Source organism: Oryzias latipes, chromosome 6, assembly GCF_053564925.1.
Source record: "Oryzias latipes strain Hd-rR chromosome 6, Olatipes_Hd-rR_3.1".
Classification (NCBI taxonomy): domain Eukaryota; kingdom Metazoa; phylum Chordata; class Actinopteri; order Beloniformes; family Adrianichthyidae; genus Oryzias; species Oryzias latipes.
In genome coordinates this window covers 15,449,734-15,467,215 of record NC_136242.1, presented here as the reverse complement: position 1 = coordinate 15,467,215, position 17,482 = coordinate 15,449,734, and the positions used below count along the sequence as shown (strand labels likewise).

General features: G+C 38.8%; 1 protein-coding gene across 1 annotated transcript in view; it reads right to left on the bottom strand.

Annotated features, from left to right (window-relative positions):
- The window catches only part of nell2a (neural EGFL like 2a), a 96,299-nt gene that overhangs the window by 30,255 nt on the left and 48,562 nt on the right, over window positions 1-17,482 (bottom strand). Inside the window, exons 13-14 of the mRNA XM_004069509.5 lie at window positions 14,172-14,297; window positions 1,771-1,893 (exon numbers count right to left, since the gene is read on the bottom strand). Of these exons, the coding sequence (XP_004069557.1) occupies window positions 1,771-1,893; window positions 14,172-14,297 (249 nt within the window). The remainder of the gene's footprint in view (window positions 1-1,770; window positions 1,894-14,171; window positions 14,298-17,482) is intronic.

The following is a 17,482-nucleotide window of genomic DNA, read 5'->3' as shown; positions in this document are numbered from 1 at the left end:
CTAAGATTAATGAGCGTTAACTATGCAATTAGACCAGCAACAGCATAAGTATGTGCATACAGAATAAGAGCTAATTTGGTTATGTGATTCATTACAGGCTTTAACAATATTATTTGACATGATTAATGCTTCTCAACAAGGTTAATTCCTAAGTGTTCATTATCCAAGTGTAGCATGTTTGTTAATGTGTCCTTAAAACACAAAGAAGTCTTTAAACATTAAAGAACAAAATTAATATAACTGTAATACACTGTAAATGCAAAAATAAATGTGTTTATTGTTAATGTACCAAAATGTAATAAAAAGAAAGTACTGTGAATATACTGTGCAACAAAGAAGTTCACATTTTTGGCCAAAAACAAAGGTTTTATTGTGATGTTAGCTAAAAAAATGCAACAAAAAAGATCAAGCTGACTTGAAGAAAAAAACAAACCTATTTTTTTATTTTTTGCCAAACTCTAAAACCCATATTCCATATTAGTTGTCAGAAAAACCGGATTGAATAATTTCCTCTCAAGATGAAATATGACGTCATTCTTAACAGGTTGATTAGGGTACACAACAAGAAGAGAAAACATTTTAATGAAATAGGGTAAAATGAAAAATTGTAAATATCAGTTTCACAGGTTTTTAACGGTCTCAAGTACCCTATGTATGTTCCAAGCAGGTTGTTTTGGCCCCAATTCCGATGCCTACTCATTCGATTTTGAGCAACTGCTGATACTGACCCCAGATTCCAAATCAATTTTTTAAACTTTTAAGTGTATTATAATGATTAATAATATAATAAGGCGGTGCCTCAGAAATGAGCCAGCTTACTTCCAGCTAAGAAAATTAACTGCAAAAAGAACTTATATTTCATTTTTTTAAAAATCCTTATTTTGTGTGCCAGAGTATTATATTATCTTATTTATGGATATAGTTTACTCCGAGAGACTTAAGAATAGCATCATATAGGCTCTTTTAAGTCAAACCAACAGAGAAATGTGTTTTCAGTTTCAAGCGTTCATTAGAAGCGTTTCAGAGTGACAAAATGTTGTGATCCGTTCATGATGTCCAAATACTCAGTCACAGTATCTGTAAAAAATAACCTTGAAATATATAGCGCTTATCGTGATAAAAACAAAGTAAATATCCAATCCTTGATTGGGATGCAATACGAATCAAGTCTGAAACAAAATAATCGGGCATGTAGTCACAAATATTGTCTTCATTATTATTATGGGTTTGATTATCGATTTATCTCATTTTTTAATGGTATTGGTCAATTCCTCTGACAGGTCGATCTGGTTCAAACCTAAAATTAGAAATCATAATTTTATATATATATATATATATATATATATATATATATATATATATATATATATATATATATATATATATATATATATATATATATATATATATATATATATATATATATATATATATATATATATATATGTATATAATGTTTAGAGCTCCAAACCAAGAACAAAATCCTTAATTACTGCAAGATATCTGCTATGTTTCCTTTCCAATGGATTTTTAATAAAGAAATCGATTCACCAGCTGAGGTTAAATCCATTTCCTAATACGGTCACTGATTACAAATAACACTGCAAACTAAAGGAGGCACTCATTTAATCTGGGTCGGGAAAAGCTTTTCCAAAGAAGGTTGTTGCGTCACAAAGGGAGATTTAGGATTACAGGATCACTACGAGCTCGACAGAAACATCTGGGCATTTGGAAATGGTGATGGCGATGAGGTGAATTTAAGGGATTTACCTTTGCAAACTGTCCCGTTTCCCGTGTAGCCCGGCTTGCACGAGCAGCTGTGGCCTCCAACCATGTTGAAGCACAAGGCATTCTCATCGCAGTTGTGGAGTCCACTGAGGCACTCGTCATGCTCTGAAGAAAAGAACAACAAACAGAACAGTTTTTTAACAAACTCCTCTGTAAATACAGATGAGCTCTGCAACTGGACACGCTTTAGTTCCACAACAAGCTCCCTCCTTCCATCAGGAAGCAACCACTGCAATTAGGACCACAACATCTCATTGTGTATTTAGGGAATGAATGAAAATTAAATCAGCTAGCTACTTATTTTATTACCCATTAGGAAGAAATTACTCGACAATCAGCCAGCTGTAAGTAAAACGTGATGAGTCATTTCTGCATCTGGAATGACGGCGCCCCTGTTGTAATTTCCTATATTTGTGCAGAACACCATCAACAATATTCATGAGTGCTACCAATCCAATAACAAGGTAACGTGTTGCATTTACTGAAATGACTGTAAAATTGCCAGGTGACGTACCCACAGATAATGTTTTTTTCTGGTTTTGTGTAAAAAAAATGTCCTTTTTATCTCCTCAATCAGGGTTAGATAGGCAACTGACAAATTTGGCTTAATGACAACAATATACAAACGAAAAAGAAAATCTTTGCTCTAATATATGGAAATCAATTATTGGTAAAGAAAAAATACCAAAGCAGCAAAATTACATATTTTTTATGAATGTTGGAAGAATTGAATGAAAATGGCAGCACACTGAGAGAACCCATCTCAAAAACAAGTTTCATGCATGCTAAATCGCTGGCATTTATACACAGAGCCTCTTCCCATCTTGCCCGACATCCTGCAGTATATCCAGATGTGAGAGCGTATTTCACACTGGAGAATCTCCTGCTGTTTAGTGCCGCAGTGAATGAACAATTTGGGCAACAGTTCATGCCTAATTGTGCAGAAATTCTGCAGTGTTCCTGCATAGAGATGGCTCATCTTGAGTTTATAGCCTATATCACAGTTCAGTAGCCCAACACTGAATACAAATGCTGCATCTCCAGCTCAGTCAAGCAACAGATTTTTTTTCTTCTTTTAAATAACATAATTCAACATATAAGTAAATGACCAAATTAACAAGATCTCATCATTTTAAATGTATTTTTTAAGTGTTTATTCATGCAAAGCAGAATGCAAAGTGCCCACAGTTCATCATTTAGCAAAAGATTGTAAAGAAGCACCAACCTAGTAGAGACCTCTTTTAAGTCCCACACTGATCATGTAACATCTGTTGTAAAAGTGCTGCTAGTGGTCTTTTAATTATGAGTTTGACAATTTAGCCAAATTAAAAAAAAAAAAAACCTGTGTGGTTTTCCAGGATGCAGTTTCTGCAAAGCGGCAAATTCGCCTCCCAGTTGTGGGCGGAATTGTTGGCGAAGAGTAAGCCAATCCCCCCGTCCTGTCCGCCATAACTATCTGTTTACACCTTCTCCCACTAGTTTACAGTCACTCTCACCCCCAACCCAACCTGACAAAAATGGCGAGGAATACTGAAGCTATCTAGCTTGGAGACAGGGACAAAGGGAACTAAGACGTACACGGATCTAGTGGATGCATTAGAATGGAGAATGGCAGGAAGCTTGTGGACTGCCCAGCCTATTTTTTGCTCAACAATTATGCTCTCTTTTTTTCTGCTCCTAATTCACAATGGTTCAAAAAAGACAAAATCAGAAATAAAAGTCTGACCTCAATTTTCTTTATAAATTTCCTCTGTTTTCAGAAAAAGGCCTCAAGAACAAGTTAAAAACACTAAAAACAAGATTTACATTGGAGTGGGTCTTAATCAAAACTACTTCCTTCCAAATTATATCACAGTGTATTTTGAGTGTGAACAACTTTGAAAAGAAACAAAAATAAATGCTAGTTTAGTCTTATTGAAAATATTTGAGTGCAGTTTTGATGTAAGGAAAAGCATGTAAACAATTGTTGACATTATTTCTTTAGTTGCACTTGGCCCAACTGGGAAGGAGAAAAAAAATAAATGTCTGTCAATTTCCATGTTTTCTTTGAAAAGAGAACCGCACTCAAGTTCTTGTCCAGCGCTCTGGAAAAAAGCATTGTTATGTGTTCTAGCACCTACTTGAGCCCCCCACCCCCACCCCCCCACCACCAACTTGGGGCACTTTAAAATGCATGCAACGGTGAATGAAACTGAAATGTGAAGATTGAAAGATGGCACCAGAAGATTGACAGGATCAAAATCGGGAATGCTTGTTGAAGGAGACCTGAGCCACATCATCCATTTCCTTCGCCATCATCCAATCCATTATATCTCCTGAACAGACCGTGGGCTCAACCAAATTGAAAGTGACATTGTGATGAGCTCCTTCATGAAGGGTATGATGTATGTGTGCAGGTGTGTGGGAGACGGATGGAAGGGCATTTAGGAGCCCCTACTGCTCCGCTCTTTTTTTTTTTTGATGCAAACATATAGGCAAACCTGAAACTAAAGTCTGCTCATGATCACAGAAAAACAAGGAAATGGTGTGCATTAAGTAAGGTTGAATAATAAACATTAGTTAACTGCTAACTAATACATTAAACAATACACTTATGTAAAGTAGTGCATAAAAGTGTCTATTAACATGTTACTTAATAGTTAAATAATGCTCAACTATGCGTTAACTAACGTTAATAAAGGGTAACTTATTATAAAGTGTTATCCTTTTTTTCAAGGTCAGAGGAGATTTTCTGTGCATGTCTGTGTGCATGTTTATTGGGAATTTAGGCTTAATACCTGTTCCACACAGTGTAAAGGCTCCCAATTTAATCATCGACTAAATCTCTAATACATGAGCATGTGTGTGTGTTAGTGTGAAGGTGGTATTACCTCGCCCATCACTGCTCAGGCTGCAGACAGATAAACAATCAATTATGTACAGGCTGTCATCAGGGATCGCTCACTACAGCTTCCTCTCTCCCTCAGCACTTGTCTCACTGCATCCCGAGCCAAAACATGTCCTGCCCCAGCAAGGTCAGACGTCAGGCTGCTTTCTTTCAAACAATGTTACCTCAAATTTCATTCTAAAATAACAAGCCTGAAAGGGCAATGATCTCGCAATGTTCATGATGAAAAAACAAAAAAGCGTCTGATAGAGAGCTTTGTCCTCTAGTCTGACCGAGCTAGTAAGAAAATAAAAAAAGGGCGACTAATGTTCATATTAAAACAAAAGCATCTGCTTTATAAAGTGCTTTGGGGGATTCAATAGTCCATCATTTCGATTTTAAAACACCAAAAATTATAGATGCATTATTTGGTAAATTATTGCATAAAAATTAGATTATAGTGGCTTTATTCCTCCAGCATATAGATTACAGGGACTGCAGACGTTTAAGTGATGGGAAGGAAGAGGAATTAGACTCAGTCTGACATCTCCATCTTTGTCTGTGAACAATGGACAAAGCAAATCAGTGATGCGTCGCTTGACGTGACAGGAGGAGTCTTAATCTTGTCCAGTCAAGATCCTGCACAGCATTTAATACAACTGATCGCAAATCTTTTCTACATTCTACATGTCCACAGGTTTGCACAAGAGACTGTGTGCACAAACAAAAATTTCACATGAAAAAGACGAAAGTTTTGGGGAAATGGATTATAAAGAAATAATACATTAAGGGTAAAATGAATGCTGGAAATATGTCCTAACATTGATCTACAACTGTTAAAATATCATAAGGTGTATAGTTAAAATACATACAATATTTTTGTTTGTATATTTAACAGTTTGTCTTTGCACAGTTTGGCTGGAGGTGCGACTTATTTTTATTTTTTTATAAATAGGCTTATGTGTTCGACTGGAGGGCGCTGCACATCACTGACAGCAACGCGGTTTTACACCGAGCTTGGCGGAATTTTTCCAAATCAACACAGGCAATGAAGAATTCAACTGCTATGGTTATCTGAATAATTCTTTATATGTTTCATGAAGCTAAATAAGATAGTGAAGGGTGCATATATTCAGTCAAATGATTTCTATCTATTCCGTTATGATTTGTATTTCAAGATGAGATGTCTGTTCTACTTCCTGTATTTTGATCAATTAGTTGCGTCTCTGTTTTAATACGAAGGACGTTTAAGAAAAAAAAGGAAAACATTTTCAGTTTTCAGGACTGAAAGCCATCTTTTTGATGTCTGTTGCTGACAAACCCCCTGCTCCACCTCTGGCCTCTGTCCCTCCAGTCTTCCTCCCCTCTGCGCCTCGGGGGCCAAGGTCTGCTTATCAGAGGATTAGAGCAGGAACACACACATTGCATACACACCTTGAGAGGTAGCGAGCCCAAGCCCAGGTGGAAAACCTTCTTTAAAAGCATTCAAACGGAGACCACAAGCAATCCGCTATGTTTCATGGATTAGCTGCTAATCTTACAGAGCGAGGAGCACCTCAGGCACTTTGGGGAAAATGCGAGAGAAAGAACGATGACCTTCAAGATGAATGGGGAAGTTCGAGTGACAAGAAAAGCCAAAGAAAGTTGGATTAGTCGCTGTTACAAAAGTCTCCTCCTGGGCTTCGTAGAAACGTGTACATATTTGTTTAAGCAAGGGCATGACGTCTACCTGATTTACCATCAGCTGGGACTTCAAGCTGCTACTTCACTGCAGCAGGTGGTCTTGATGGAAAATAGACTTAAGTCTGAGCTTGTTGTCCTCCTGACAGGATGATGAAAAACAAAAGCAGGACTTTGAGCTGCTTCTCCGTGGCGTCATTCTGCGGATCAGCCATTTAAATACTTCTCTGCGCATAAACACTGAGCCATGAAATGAGCCAAGGTCAACTTAATCCTCTTTACTTGGCAGACTGGTCTGCTTGCATGCGTGGAAAAAAAAAGACTATCAATACTTGAGCCATTGTTTCTGCTGAGTTTGCTGTTTATTAATTGGCTAAAGTAATTGCAGATGATAAGGACGTTAATAGATCATATGCGTGTGCAATGTCAATACACACTGCGGGGGACGGTTTAATGTTTCTGCTTTTAATACAGCAATATTTCATGGCTGGTAAAGGAAAAGAAAAACACATAAGTGGAAAAAAAAGAAACTCTTTGAATTTGCCGTTTGTGCTGAAATGGTCAATGTAGAGCAGGGGTCGGGAACCTTTTTGGCCAAGAGAGCCACATATTTTTAAATGTAATTTCGAAAGAGCCATACAATAATGTAGCGTCCCTATCCCACACTGAATCACGGAGACTTAACCTCTTTTAAGGTTCTTTATTCTGGTTACTGTAGACCGCAACAAACGCCGTAAAATGAATTCAGCAACTCCTGAATCTATCCTGTCGACACGAGACGAGACGAGAGCGCTTCTCCCAACTTTATATTCCCCTGCTCCCGCTCCAGCCCTCCCATTTCCCTTATTCGGCCCATAGCTGAACCCCATTGGTCCAAACTACCTAACAACAGGCTGAGCGACAGAACTGAGAGCCAATCAGATCTCTGCTTGATGCGGTCAATGAACTCCAGAACTTTTAACGCGGCCCAACAGCCAAGTTAAACTCAGTCCGCGACAATATGTTTAAAACTAAATATACAAGTGAATGTGTGCATTTGATGTCATTTCAACATTTTTAAAGTACAATAAGTCTGTGGATTCTTTTTAATAACATTGTTATGCTATTGCTAATAAATGATGAGTATTTCTCGTGGTAGTTTTGCTGATGGTCTAGTCTGGTTGATACGTGGTGAGTTTCTGCTTCATGCAGGCGTTGAGACTTTAACGTGATCTTAGGTTGGTATGAATGTTTTGTAGATGTGACAAAGACTGCTCACATGCAGACGGGGAGCCAAACACACACTCACACGCCGCAGTGAGTGACGGGCAGCGGGTTTTACGTTTTTACAATCCCTGCGCGATTCACCTGCAGCCTGTCCCCACAACACCTCAGCCCCACCCTCTGCTTTCTCCCTCACACATCCCGTCCCCGCAACTGCGCGCTCTTTCTCAGAGACGGGAGCGCGCACTTTTAGGCACGGCAATTCACAGGTTTCCAGCTGGTACAAACTCTGTGAAATTATAGATAATTGTAAACTTATAGCGCTGGCGCAGATTTTTCTCTCCAAGCACCGCTTCTACTGCCCGCCTCTGGCATCGCATCGCGCCCGAGAAGGACTGGACTAATGATAAAAAAAAGTATAATTAAGGATTTGTCTGCGAGCCACATGTGACCATCAAAAGAGCCATATATGGCTCGCGAGCCATAGGTTCCCGACCCCTGATGTAGAGGGTTTAACTCACAAGCACTCATTTTAAAATCATAACATTTTCTCTTTTTAATGATAATTTTTGAATGTCCAAGTGCCAACCAAGGAAAAAAAATGTGTACTTCCTTCCTGAAGCTGGTTAAAAAACAAAAGAAACTGGAGCTGAATAAGTTTACTAGACCAATTGGCTGTAACATAAGAAAGGCAGCTACTTTAATATAAAACTGCATACAATTATAAAAAGAATAAACATGCCATGTCATATTTTTTCAAGAGTGTGTCGGTTTAATGTTGCTTTCTTTTTTAAGTGTGGAACCATTTTAGCAACCATTTTAATTTTTGGTTGCCTGAGGTTTTAGAACAATCAGCCCAAGTGAACCGATCATACCTTTTTTATCGAATGTCATATTGTTTCGTTCAGCCTGAGCCAACAATTTTATCCATTACATTTTCATAACCTTCCACTAAAAATGTGCAAGCAAAAGAGGAATGCTGCTTTTGTGAGCTCGCCATGCTAACACCATTCCAAATCTACAACTTCTAATTTTCCCCAAGTAGCTTCCCAATGATGCTTGATGAGTAAGGAGGTGATAGATTGAAATTCCTAGAAGGAGTGTAATTTGCAGTAAGTACTAAAAGAGATTTTATTTTAATTCAAGATGGCGGCCTCTTCCTGAGGTCAAAGGTTAATGAAAAAGTTCAGTTGTGGCTGTAGACTCAAACTGGCATGAGGTTAAAAATTTGAAGATCACTCAAACAAAATTTTTTTTCTTTTGTTCCCATATTGTGCGAAAATATGAAACTTGCCAAATTTCCTACTAAGACACAAAATGGCTGCCAAGCTGTAAGTCCTATGGCCATCCCATAATAATTTCAAAAGTTCCTTTGGATATCCCCGACACATGTGCTTTTGATTTTGTTACGTATTCTGGAGAGGGCCAGTGAGTGGTGGATTAAAACCAACTAAAAGTCTAATGAGTGGACCACCCCATCACTGACACCTCAATAAGAAAAGGCTGCTTTTCTTCCTTTGGGTCTATGAATCTTGACATTCATAGTTAATTTAGTTAATAAGTGCTCAATTTCTGAGTGTTGGTGAACAGATATACTATCCAGATCTTGGGTAAAACATGTCCAATAACCCAGCAGAGAGATCACAACAGTAATCAAAATGAAACAGGGGAAATGTCCCCACATAAAGCCTTGATTTAATCACAAAAATTGACTTTTATAATGCAGGAAAGAGCTGCATTTTTCACTCGAGTGATGTAAATGCATTTTAACAGGGAACAGCATTAAAAATAGACAGAAAATGGCGTTCTCTGGGCCTGGGGAAGTTAATCTTTTCATTTGGAATCTGGAGCGCAAAATGAAAGAAAGACAAATGAGTAAGATAATAAAGTTTACCAAACCGCCAGAAAGATTGAAAAATAAAGAGACAGAAATCTTATAAGCTTCAGAATCTAAGGATATGAGGATGGGAGTAAATGGAAAGGTTTCATTTGATTCCAAGAAAACCCATCAAGGGAACTTGCTTATATCCTAAAAACTCATTTCTGATTTCTGCTTTTTTTCCCTTTTGTTTAGTCTTAACATTTAACAGCTATGCAGGGGCCAGATGGACACAAATGCAGAAGTTTGTCAGGCTGTTGAGATGTTCAGCCATTATTTAAACTCCAAAGGCACCGCGGGCCTTACATCCACCGGCGGTGAGCGCAGACGGCAGCCAGCTCCATCACTGTGCTGCTGCTGATTCCGTTTGCATTGCTGCAAAATGTTTTTTTAATTACAGGCACAGAGCAAACGCAGCAGGCTTCCGTCTCCTCCGAGATGATTCACACAGGGAGCTACTTAGCATCGTGTTCCACAAGCTGCAAACAACTACTGAGCCGCTCTTCATCAGGAATGACATTGTGCCGCCCTTGATGAAGGACGGAGCCTTTACTTAATGGAAAGATTACTTACTCTGATTTTTCCTACAGTTTTTGCTCTCAACGTGGTGTTAATAAAAAGATAGACAGGTGACATTTTGCAGAACAAAGAGTTATTCTTTTTTTGGTGCCTCTTTCCATTTCATCAAAAAATATCTCTGATAATCAGGATTTCAAACCTTTGCAAGTGTGAAAGAAAGCTATTGTTAACAGCAGCGATATCAGCAAACATCCATGTACAATATCCAGATATGAATGACATCCACTGCTGATTTTTAAGATTCTCTTCTTCTGACTCACTGAGCCACAGCCTTTACACTGACAGAAGACAAGAGCTCTGTAAATATTTGATTCCATGAAGCTTAAAATTCCGTTATATCAGATTCAGAAGCTGTGGAATGACCAGATTTGCATTATTCTCAGCTTTAGATAACTTTTTGTGTATGTGGGGATCTGAAACTCTTTGCTTCTGACAGAATTTGAATTATCTGTTCACCATTTCTAATGATAAGTGTGTTTTCTAACAATTGATGTTTTTGTGGGTATAAAACACTTAAATGTTTCTCTATTTAGTACATTTTAAGCATGATTCCCTGTTTGTGTTTTGTTTTTTTACATTTTCCGAACAAACCAAGGGCCTGCAACATGAGGCTCCGGAGCCACACGTGGCTCTTTTATTCCTTCATTATAGCTTGGCTTTGGAGAAAAATGCTAACAATTGAATGAATAATGTTTTTCTTTTGGTATGTATGTTTATATTTTTAAATTGAGATTATTTTATGTAAGCATATAGTAAATAAACTTTTTTTTTAACCAATGCTGACATCATATTAAATAAAGAGGAATTGAGTGCTTAACCAGTCCTCCAACATGCAGATGTCAGATAACTAAGCAGAATAATGGTTAAACGTTTCACCCAGGCATGTCCAAAGTCTGGCCCATGGACCAAATGCAGCCTGCATTCAAATTTCCACCAAGCTTCTGTCATAAAATTAATAATATGTGGCCCCCAGCACATTCCCCCAGTAGGTCATGCAGCAGCTCTTTTTTTTTTCCCGCTTGGCTTTTATTACTTCGTCTGTACAAAGCAATTAATGTCGTTGAATACAGATGCTTTCCTGGCGCTTTCTTATATCGTAATGACCTACAGCCAGCCAATCAACAGGTTTCAACAGTAACTGTGTCCTAACCAGTCCATTCTGTTTCTCTATGGACCTACAACCAACAGGAGGCCTAAAAAAGGTACGGTTCGGTCTGACTTAATGGGTCCATTTTATAATGGAAACGCACAAAATACCGGACCGGACCATAATGCTCAGTGGCAACAAGTATTTTTTAAGCTTTAAAACCTTTTTAAGTGAAATACAAAACAGCTTAATATGCCAAAATACTGGCTGTTTTCAAGAAGGTCATTATCAACAGGCACAACAAGATGAGACATGATAGCTAGCTAAGTGGAAAAGAAGGATGGATGGTCTTTAAATAGGACATTTACAATAAGTTTATTCAATATGTATTTAGAGGTTTTTTTGTTCTACGTAAAGAAATAAAATTGTCATTGCAAATGTTATTGGGGTTCAAAGAATGCAGCCTGCTGGTTGGCCCTCACACATTTTCACCTCACCTCCTTGCTGGTAAAAAGTTGGGACGCCCGTAGTTTTGTCTATTGTCGGAGCTGTTTGTTTTTAGGGTAAGCTTAAAGCACATATTCTTATCTTGAGCTGCACAATAGTGTCTTCTTGCTGTTTAAAGTTCTTAAAAAGTAATAATAATTGCAAATAAATCCGCTGCAGCAGGAGGATCTTATTTGACACAAAGTGTATTTTATTTTGAAAGAAACATGTATATGCTGCTGTTAAACGTAAAAGTTACAGTTGTGTAGAAAATGTTAACACTGTTATAATTTAAGTCTTCTAAATGTATGAAAGCCAGTATTTATAAATGAATGGCTTAATGGTCACACAATATTTTTTTTTAAACCTTAAAGTGAGATTTTGCGGCTCTGGCTGGGTTTGTAAGAAACTGGATCAAATAACTCTTTTGGCAATAAAGGCTGCAGAGCTGTGGTCTAAGCAAAAGTATAAAAAACTAAGAGTTAGGATCGACATTTCCTTTTGTATGTAACTGGTAAAAGCTGCTCGAGCAGCAGATTCTGTGCACAGTTCCACACTGAAAACCCTAATCTTCCACAACACAGTCAGAGAACAAAGACTGTGAATCATCCACACAATCTCTCAAATTGATTTGGTTTGCTTTTGAAATTGTCTTTGGTTTCGACTTTGATCAGGAACAAATGGGTCTGCCGCCTCCACTCACAGTCTCGCTGTTTCTCAGGTTCTCAGTGACTTCCTGTCTCCTTATCGTGCGATAAGGACACGTTCACACACCATATGAGGACGATCCACACACACTTTCTTACTACAAAAGAAGTATGAATTTGATTCCGTTTTTTTGTTTTTTTCTCAGGGCGAGGATGAAAAGTCTGGCAAACTCTGGGAATCACTTTCAAACAGTTCATAGTTGTAAAGAAGCTGAAGTGAAATAAATGACTTGCTGTCACACTATTGTGAGTGTGGTGCAGTTTCAATGTAGACAACCAGAGCATTCAGCTTTTTTTTACCACTACAAACTGTGCTCACATCCTTTCTTCTGACATTCAACGCTTCCTTTTGCCTTGCTGCAGACCCAACATCTTCCATCCATCCACAGATTTCTAGATCTGTTCATGTTTTCTTGGTGCTTTTAAGAACCCTTGACAAACTCTTGTGAAGAAAGACACAATGAAAGGGAACGTACAGCACCCTTCCATTAGATCCCTGTGTTGTTGGTCATTGAATCCCTTTTCATTGAATTTAGCATCTTGAAGTGTTTAATGGGATGCCAGTTTCCAACAAAAATGAACATCATCACTCTAATGACCTCACAGCCTTTGCTTTCTTGTGCTATGTTCACACTGAACTCAATTTGTGTGTCAAATTAGCACCTCTCTTTCAACGTGCGTCAGTCCAAAACTGTGTTCTTAAACTTGATGTTGCTGATGCATTTGGGAGGAGCTACCGTCAACATTTTTCAGCCTTATCACTACATTGAAGCATTGACTGCATCTTGCATTTATGTCTCATGGAAGAAACAGATGATGTTGAGTGATCAGGTTTATTTATTTAAGAGTTCTACAAAACCCTGTCTGGGTTGACGAGATCATTCTGAGATTCTCCCAACTACTGCAGGAGCTGCAACTGATTGATGGCTGCTTTCAGTGGTACTTGCGTCTCTCTGTGACCCAATTGTATGACTTGCTGTCCCGCGTTGGTCCAGGGAAGGAAAGAATAAAACTAAGAATAAAATTAGAAGATTTTTTTTTTGCCGTCTCGATACAAAATGGAAAAAATATAAAGTTCAGGAGGAGAACGTTTAGATCCTCCTTCATTTTTATTTTTGACTCCATCCATTGGAGTTAACACGTCACGGCCAAAGATAAGTTCCTGACTGGTTTACACGATGCGTCTTCTTTGCCAAAGGTCAGATATTTGAACTGAAGACTTTGCACCACAACACGCTGCTGCCAGACTGCCACTCAACGGTCAAAATGGACGTCTGATCGCATCTGTACGCTGACTTATTATTGAAATTGGACTCACAAATCACAATATATGTGAACACACTTTCAGTCTGATTGTGTGCATGAAGCTGCCATGTCAGTACTGAGATAGAAAGATACATCCGCATCCATGTTTTGCTTATCTCTCAGATTTGCTGCTACCATCAGCAAAACTAGCAGAAGGAACGCAGACTCCTCCAGTGAGCCCTGCACTTACGTATCACATGAAGAGATGGGTCTTAATTGTATACGACAACAGATTAACACAGAGCTGTGTTCAAACATACACCATCTGCTATGAGACATAATCACACAGTGCATGTTCTGCAAATGGAAAATATTTAGCACGTTTTGCAGTTTAATGACAACTTCTCATTATTATAGTTTTGCCCCACACTGACTACAAAGTTATCTGATGCCGTATCAAAAAATCAAAACAAATCCACTAATGTATGACTTAAGATATCCATATTCACACTGATAACAGTAGAATATTTCTTTTCTAGTAAAGCTGAGAGTATTGGAGGATATATTTACTCCACAGGCAGAAGCTCAAACCCAAAGAATGTGTATTTTCTTGATTGCAAGGCCTTGCAAAAGGCCAGAGGAGGAACTCACCTGTGCAGGAATAGTCATCGATCCTGATGTAGCCTGTGTGGCAGATGCACATGAAGGATCCAGGGGTGTTAACACACATGGTGTTTTCTCTGCAGTAGTGTTTTCCTTCGGCACACTCATCAATATCTGAGGAGAAAACAGAGAAGAGGGAAAAAACTGCATGAGAAGCGGAGTCTTCGAATACTTTAAGACGTAACAAATTAAGTGATTTATGGTTTGCACTTGATCAAATACTGATTTCCCACCGTAGAGGTCAGTGATTTAGCTACTTTTTTTTGTTTGTCTACAGGGCTTTGTCACTGAAGCAGATTGCTGTTAGTTGTTTTGGTTATTTTGTCTCCCTCTTCCTGGCAGCCAGCATGTACAATTCTGTCTCACTGGTTCTAACCATGCAAGTGCCTGAAGTCTCCCGCACAGCCAGTAAAAAGGGCTATTCATCTTCATCAGTGGGAGACAAGAGATCGGCATGCAAATGGTGTATGAAAGTCAGGAGCAGAGCAGCAAAGGTTGCGTCGCTCGATTTTTGTAAATCCTTAAAAGAAAAGCCCTCTACAAAGCGGCTTAGCTGCTTTTTAATCTATCCTGTCCGGCATATCTTGCTGCTTTGAGCATCATTTAAATTTAATATGCTATAAACAGGGAACATAAAGTACAATGATTGTCCTGCAGACACTGAATAATTTTACTTCCACATATCCTGGGTATGCTCTTTCTCGGTATTGCACAAATCTTAACACCACAACAGGAGCAAAAAAGATTTTCATTGTAACACAAACTGAACTGTACTGAAAAGATTTTAAATAAATGATGTAGGGGAAAGAATAAAAAACCTAAATGACTGCTTTCTAAAGAAGCTGTTCAAAATAAAACTTTCAATTAGCAAATTTTCATGAGAAACCCCTTTCTTGCAAATGTATAAATTACAATAAAAGTTTCTTTTTTTTAAACCGTACATACTTTTTTTAGGGAAAAAACTAAAGCAGTAAACTAAGTTTAATCTAAAAAATTATATATAAATCTGTCACGAACTGGTGGTGGAGGACCCAAATGCAGGAGACCAAGCTTGATGACAGGAACTAAAACATTTAATTAGCAAACTGAAACATGACAAAACTATGAGGGGAAACAAAACTGTGACAAAACAGAGCAGATGACCTGACAAGGATGAACAGAAACCAAGACACTTAAATAGGCTGAGGGTAATTAACTGAACTGAAGACAGCTGTGGCTCATGAACCAGAAACTGGTGTGACTGACAAGGAAACCAAAAACATGACAAAGAAAACCAAACCACTGAATCCTTACAGTACCCCTCCCGAAAAGGGCAGATCCTAGATGCCCAAACACCCCTAGGAGGAGGGGACGTGGATAAACAGAAAACAAAAAGTCCAGAACAGTTTGGGTTCCTGCAGCCAGACGGAAGTGAGGGGCATCAGAACCCCTTCTGTGAACAGGCATGAAGAGGAGCGGTCCCAATTACTCTCCCCAGGGACAGGAACCATGAAGGGGAGCAGCACTGGTGACCCTCCTCTGGACCAGGAGACACAGCCAAGGGGGAATGAATGCTGACCATCCTCAGGGACAGGGGACATGAAGTGTGGGCCCGGCGACCCTCCTCAGGAACACACATGAAGAGGAGCGGCCCCGGTGACCCTCCACAGGAAACTTGAGATTTGAAGGATGGTCCCGGCAATCCCCCTCAGGAACAGATTGGCTGGATGTGGTAGGGCATAGCATGAACAATGCTGCAGGAACTCATCTGACGTGGCATGGGATGGCAAGATGAAAAACTCCCCTGCTGGGTCCAAGGTGGTCAGGTCATTCTGTCACGAACTGGTGGTGGAGGACCCAAATGCAGGAGACCAAGCTTGATGACAGGAACTAAAACATTTAATTAGCAAACTGAAACATGACAAAACTATGAGGGGAAACAAAACTGTGACAAAACAGAGCAGATGACCTGACAAGGATGAACAGAAACCAAGACACTTAAATAGGCTGAGGGTAATTAACTGAACTGAAGACAGCTGTGGATCATGAACCAGAAACTGGAGTGAGTGACTGACAAGGAAACCAAAAACATGACAAAGAAAACCAAACCACTGAATCCTTACATAAATCCAAAAGTTCCTGAGTAAATTTGACACCAATGTACATCTGCTGCTCATTTAGGGTTTTATCAGGAGTCCCAAAAAGATTGGCCCATCTTTTTAATATCTTTTAGCCATGGAGACATATGAGCAATAAGACATAGAGTGTTACCAAAAGTAAATGTTCAATTACGTTGTTATAAACTTATGAAGCAAGGATCTATTGTCCTCATTTAGAGAAATCATCTTTACCCACTTGAAGTGGTTAAAATAATTTTTTCCCTTATGAAAACTATTTTCAACCAGATCCGACTGATTTTACTTAACTTTTAGACAAACCAGCCCATCGGATGGACTTTCCCAATGTTTATGGTTTGTTCTGTCTTTGCAAGATTTTTTTCTTCTCTTTTCATTCTCCCCCAACCAAACACAGGAAACAGCCAGGAAAGCAACAATATTTTGCATACTATAGGGCGCGTCGCATTTTAAGGGCGAAACGTCAATGAATGGTCGTTTATTGAACTTATGTCATAGAAAAGGCGGACCGAACTAAAATACTCATTAAGCAAGACAAAAGAGTCAGTACGACTTTGTCAAGTGTATTCCCAGTAATTCTAGAACATGTTCGCTACATTTTAGTTACACCTTTTTTGTTCTCCTAGTGTGAGGTTGCCTCTGGCTCAATACAGCTGGATAGCTCCAATATTGCTCGCCATTTTTGTTGCACCAGTAAAGTTAGCTTGGGGTTGTGAGGGGCTGTAAGCTAGCAGGAGAGAGTGTAAACTAAGGGATCGTGGGATATCAGTGGAGGGTTACTTTCATGCTAACGGTCCTGCCCACAACTCAAAGGGAAATTTCTAATGAACTCCTGCCACTCTGCATAAAATATGTCTTAAAAATGACAAAAGACTTTTGATTTGGGCTAAAAACTACAGAATCAGAATTAAAAGACCACTGGGAATGATTTTACAACAAATAAAAATATAGTTGGACAGGAACTTTAATGACAAGCTCTTTGTTTTTTAGTTTTTGCAGTTAAGAAAAAACATTGTTTACCATTTTAAATGTACATACAGTGAGGTTTAGAAAGGAGACAAGCAGGGACAGAACCAAAATAGGCCTGACACATCCGTAGATACTCCTAGGTTTCGCAGGCACACTTGTCTACTTTCTTTGTCATGAGTGGGCGTCTGCCTTCCTGCTGGTCCCTGTTGGAGCCTT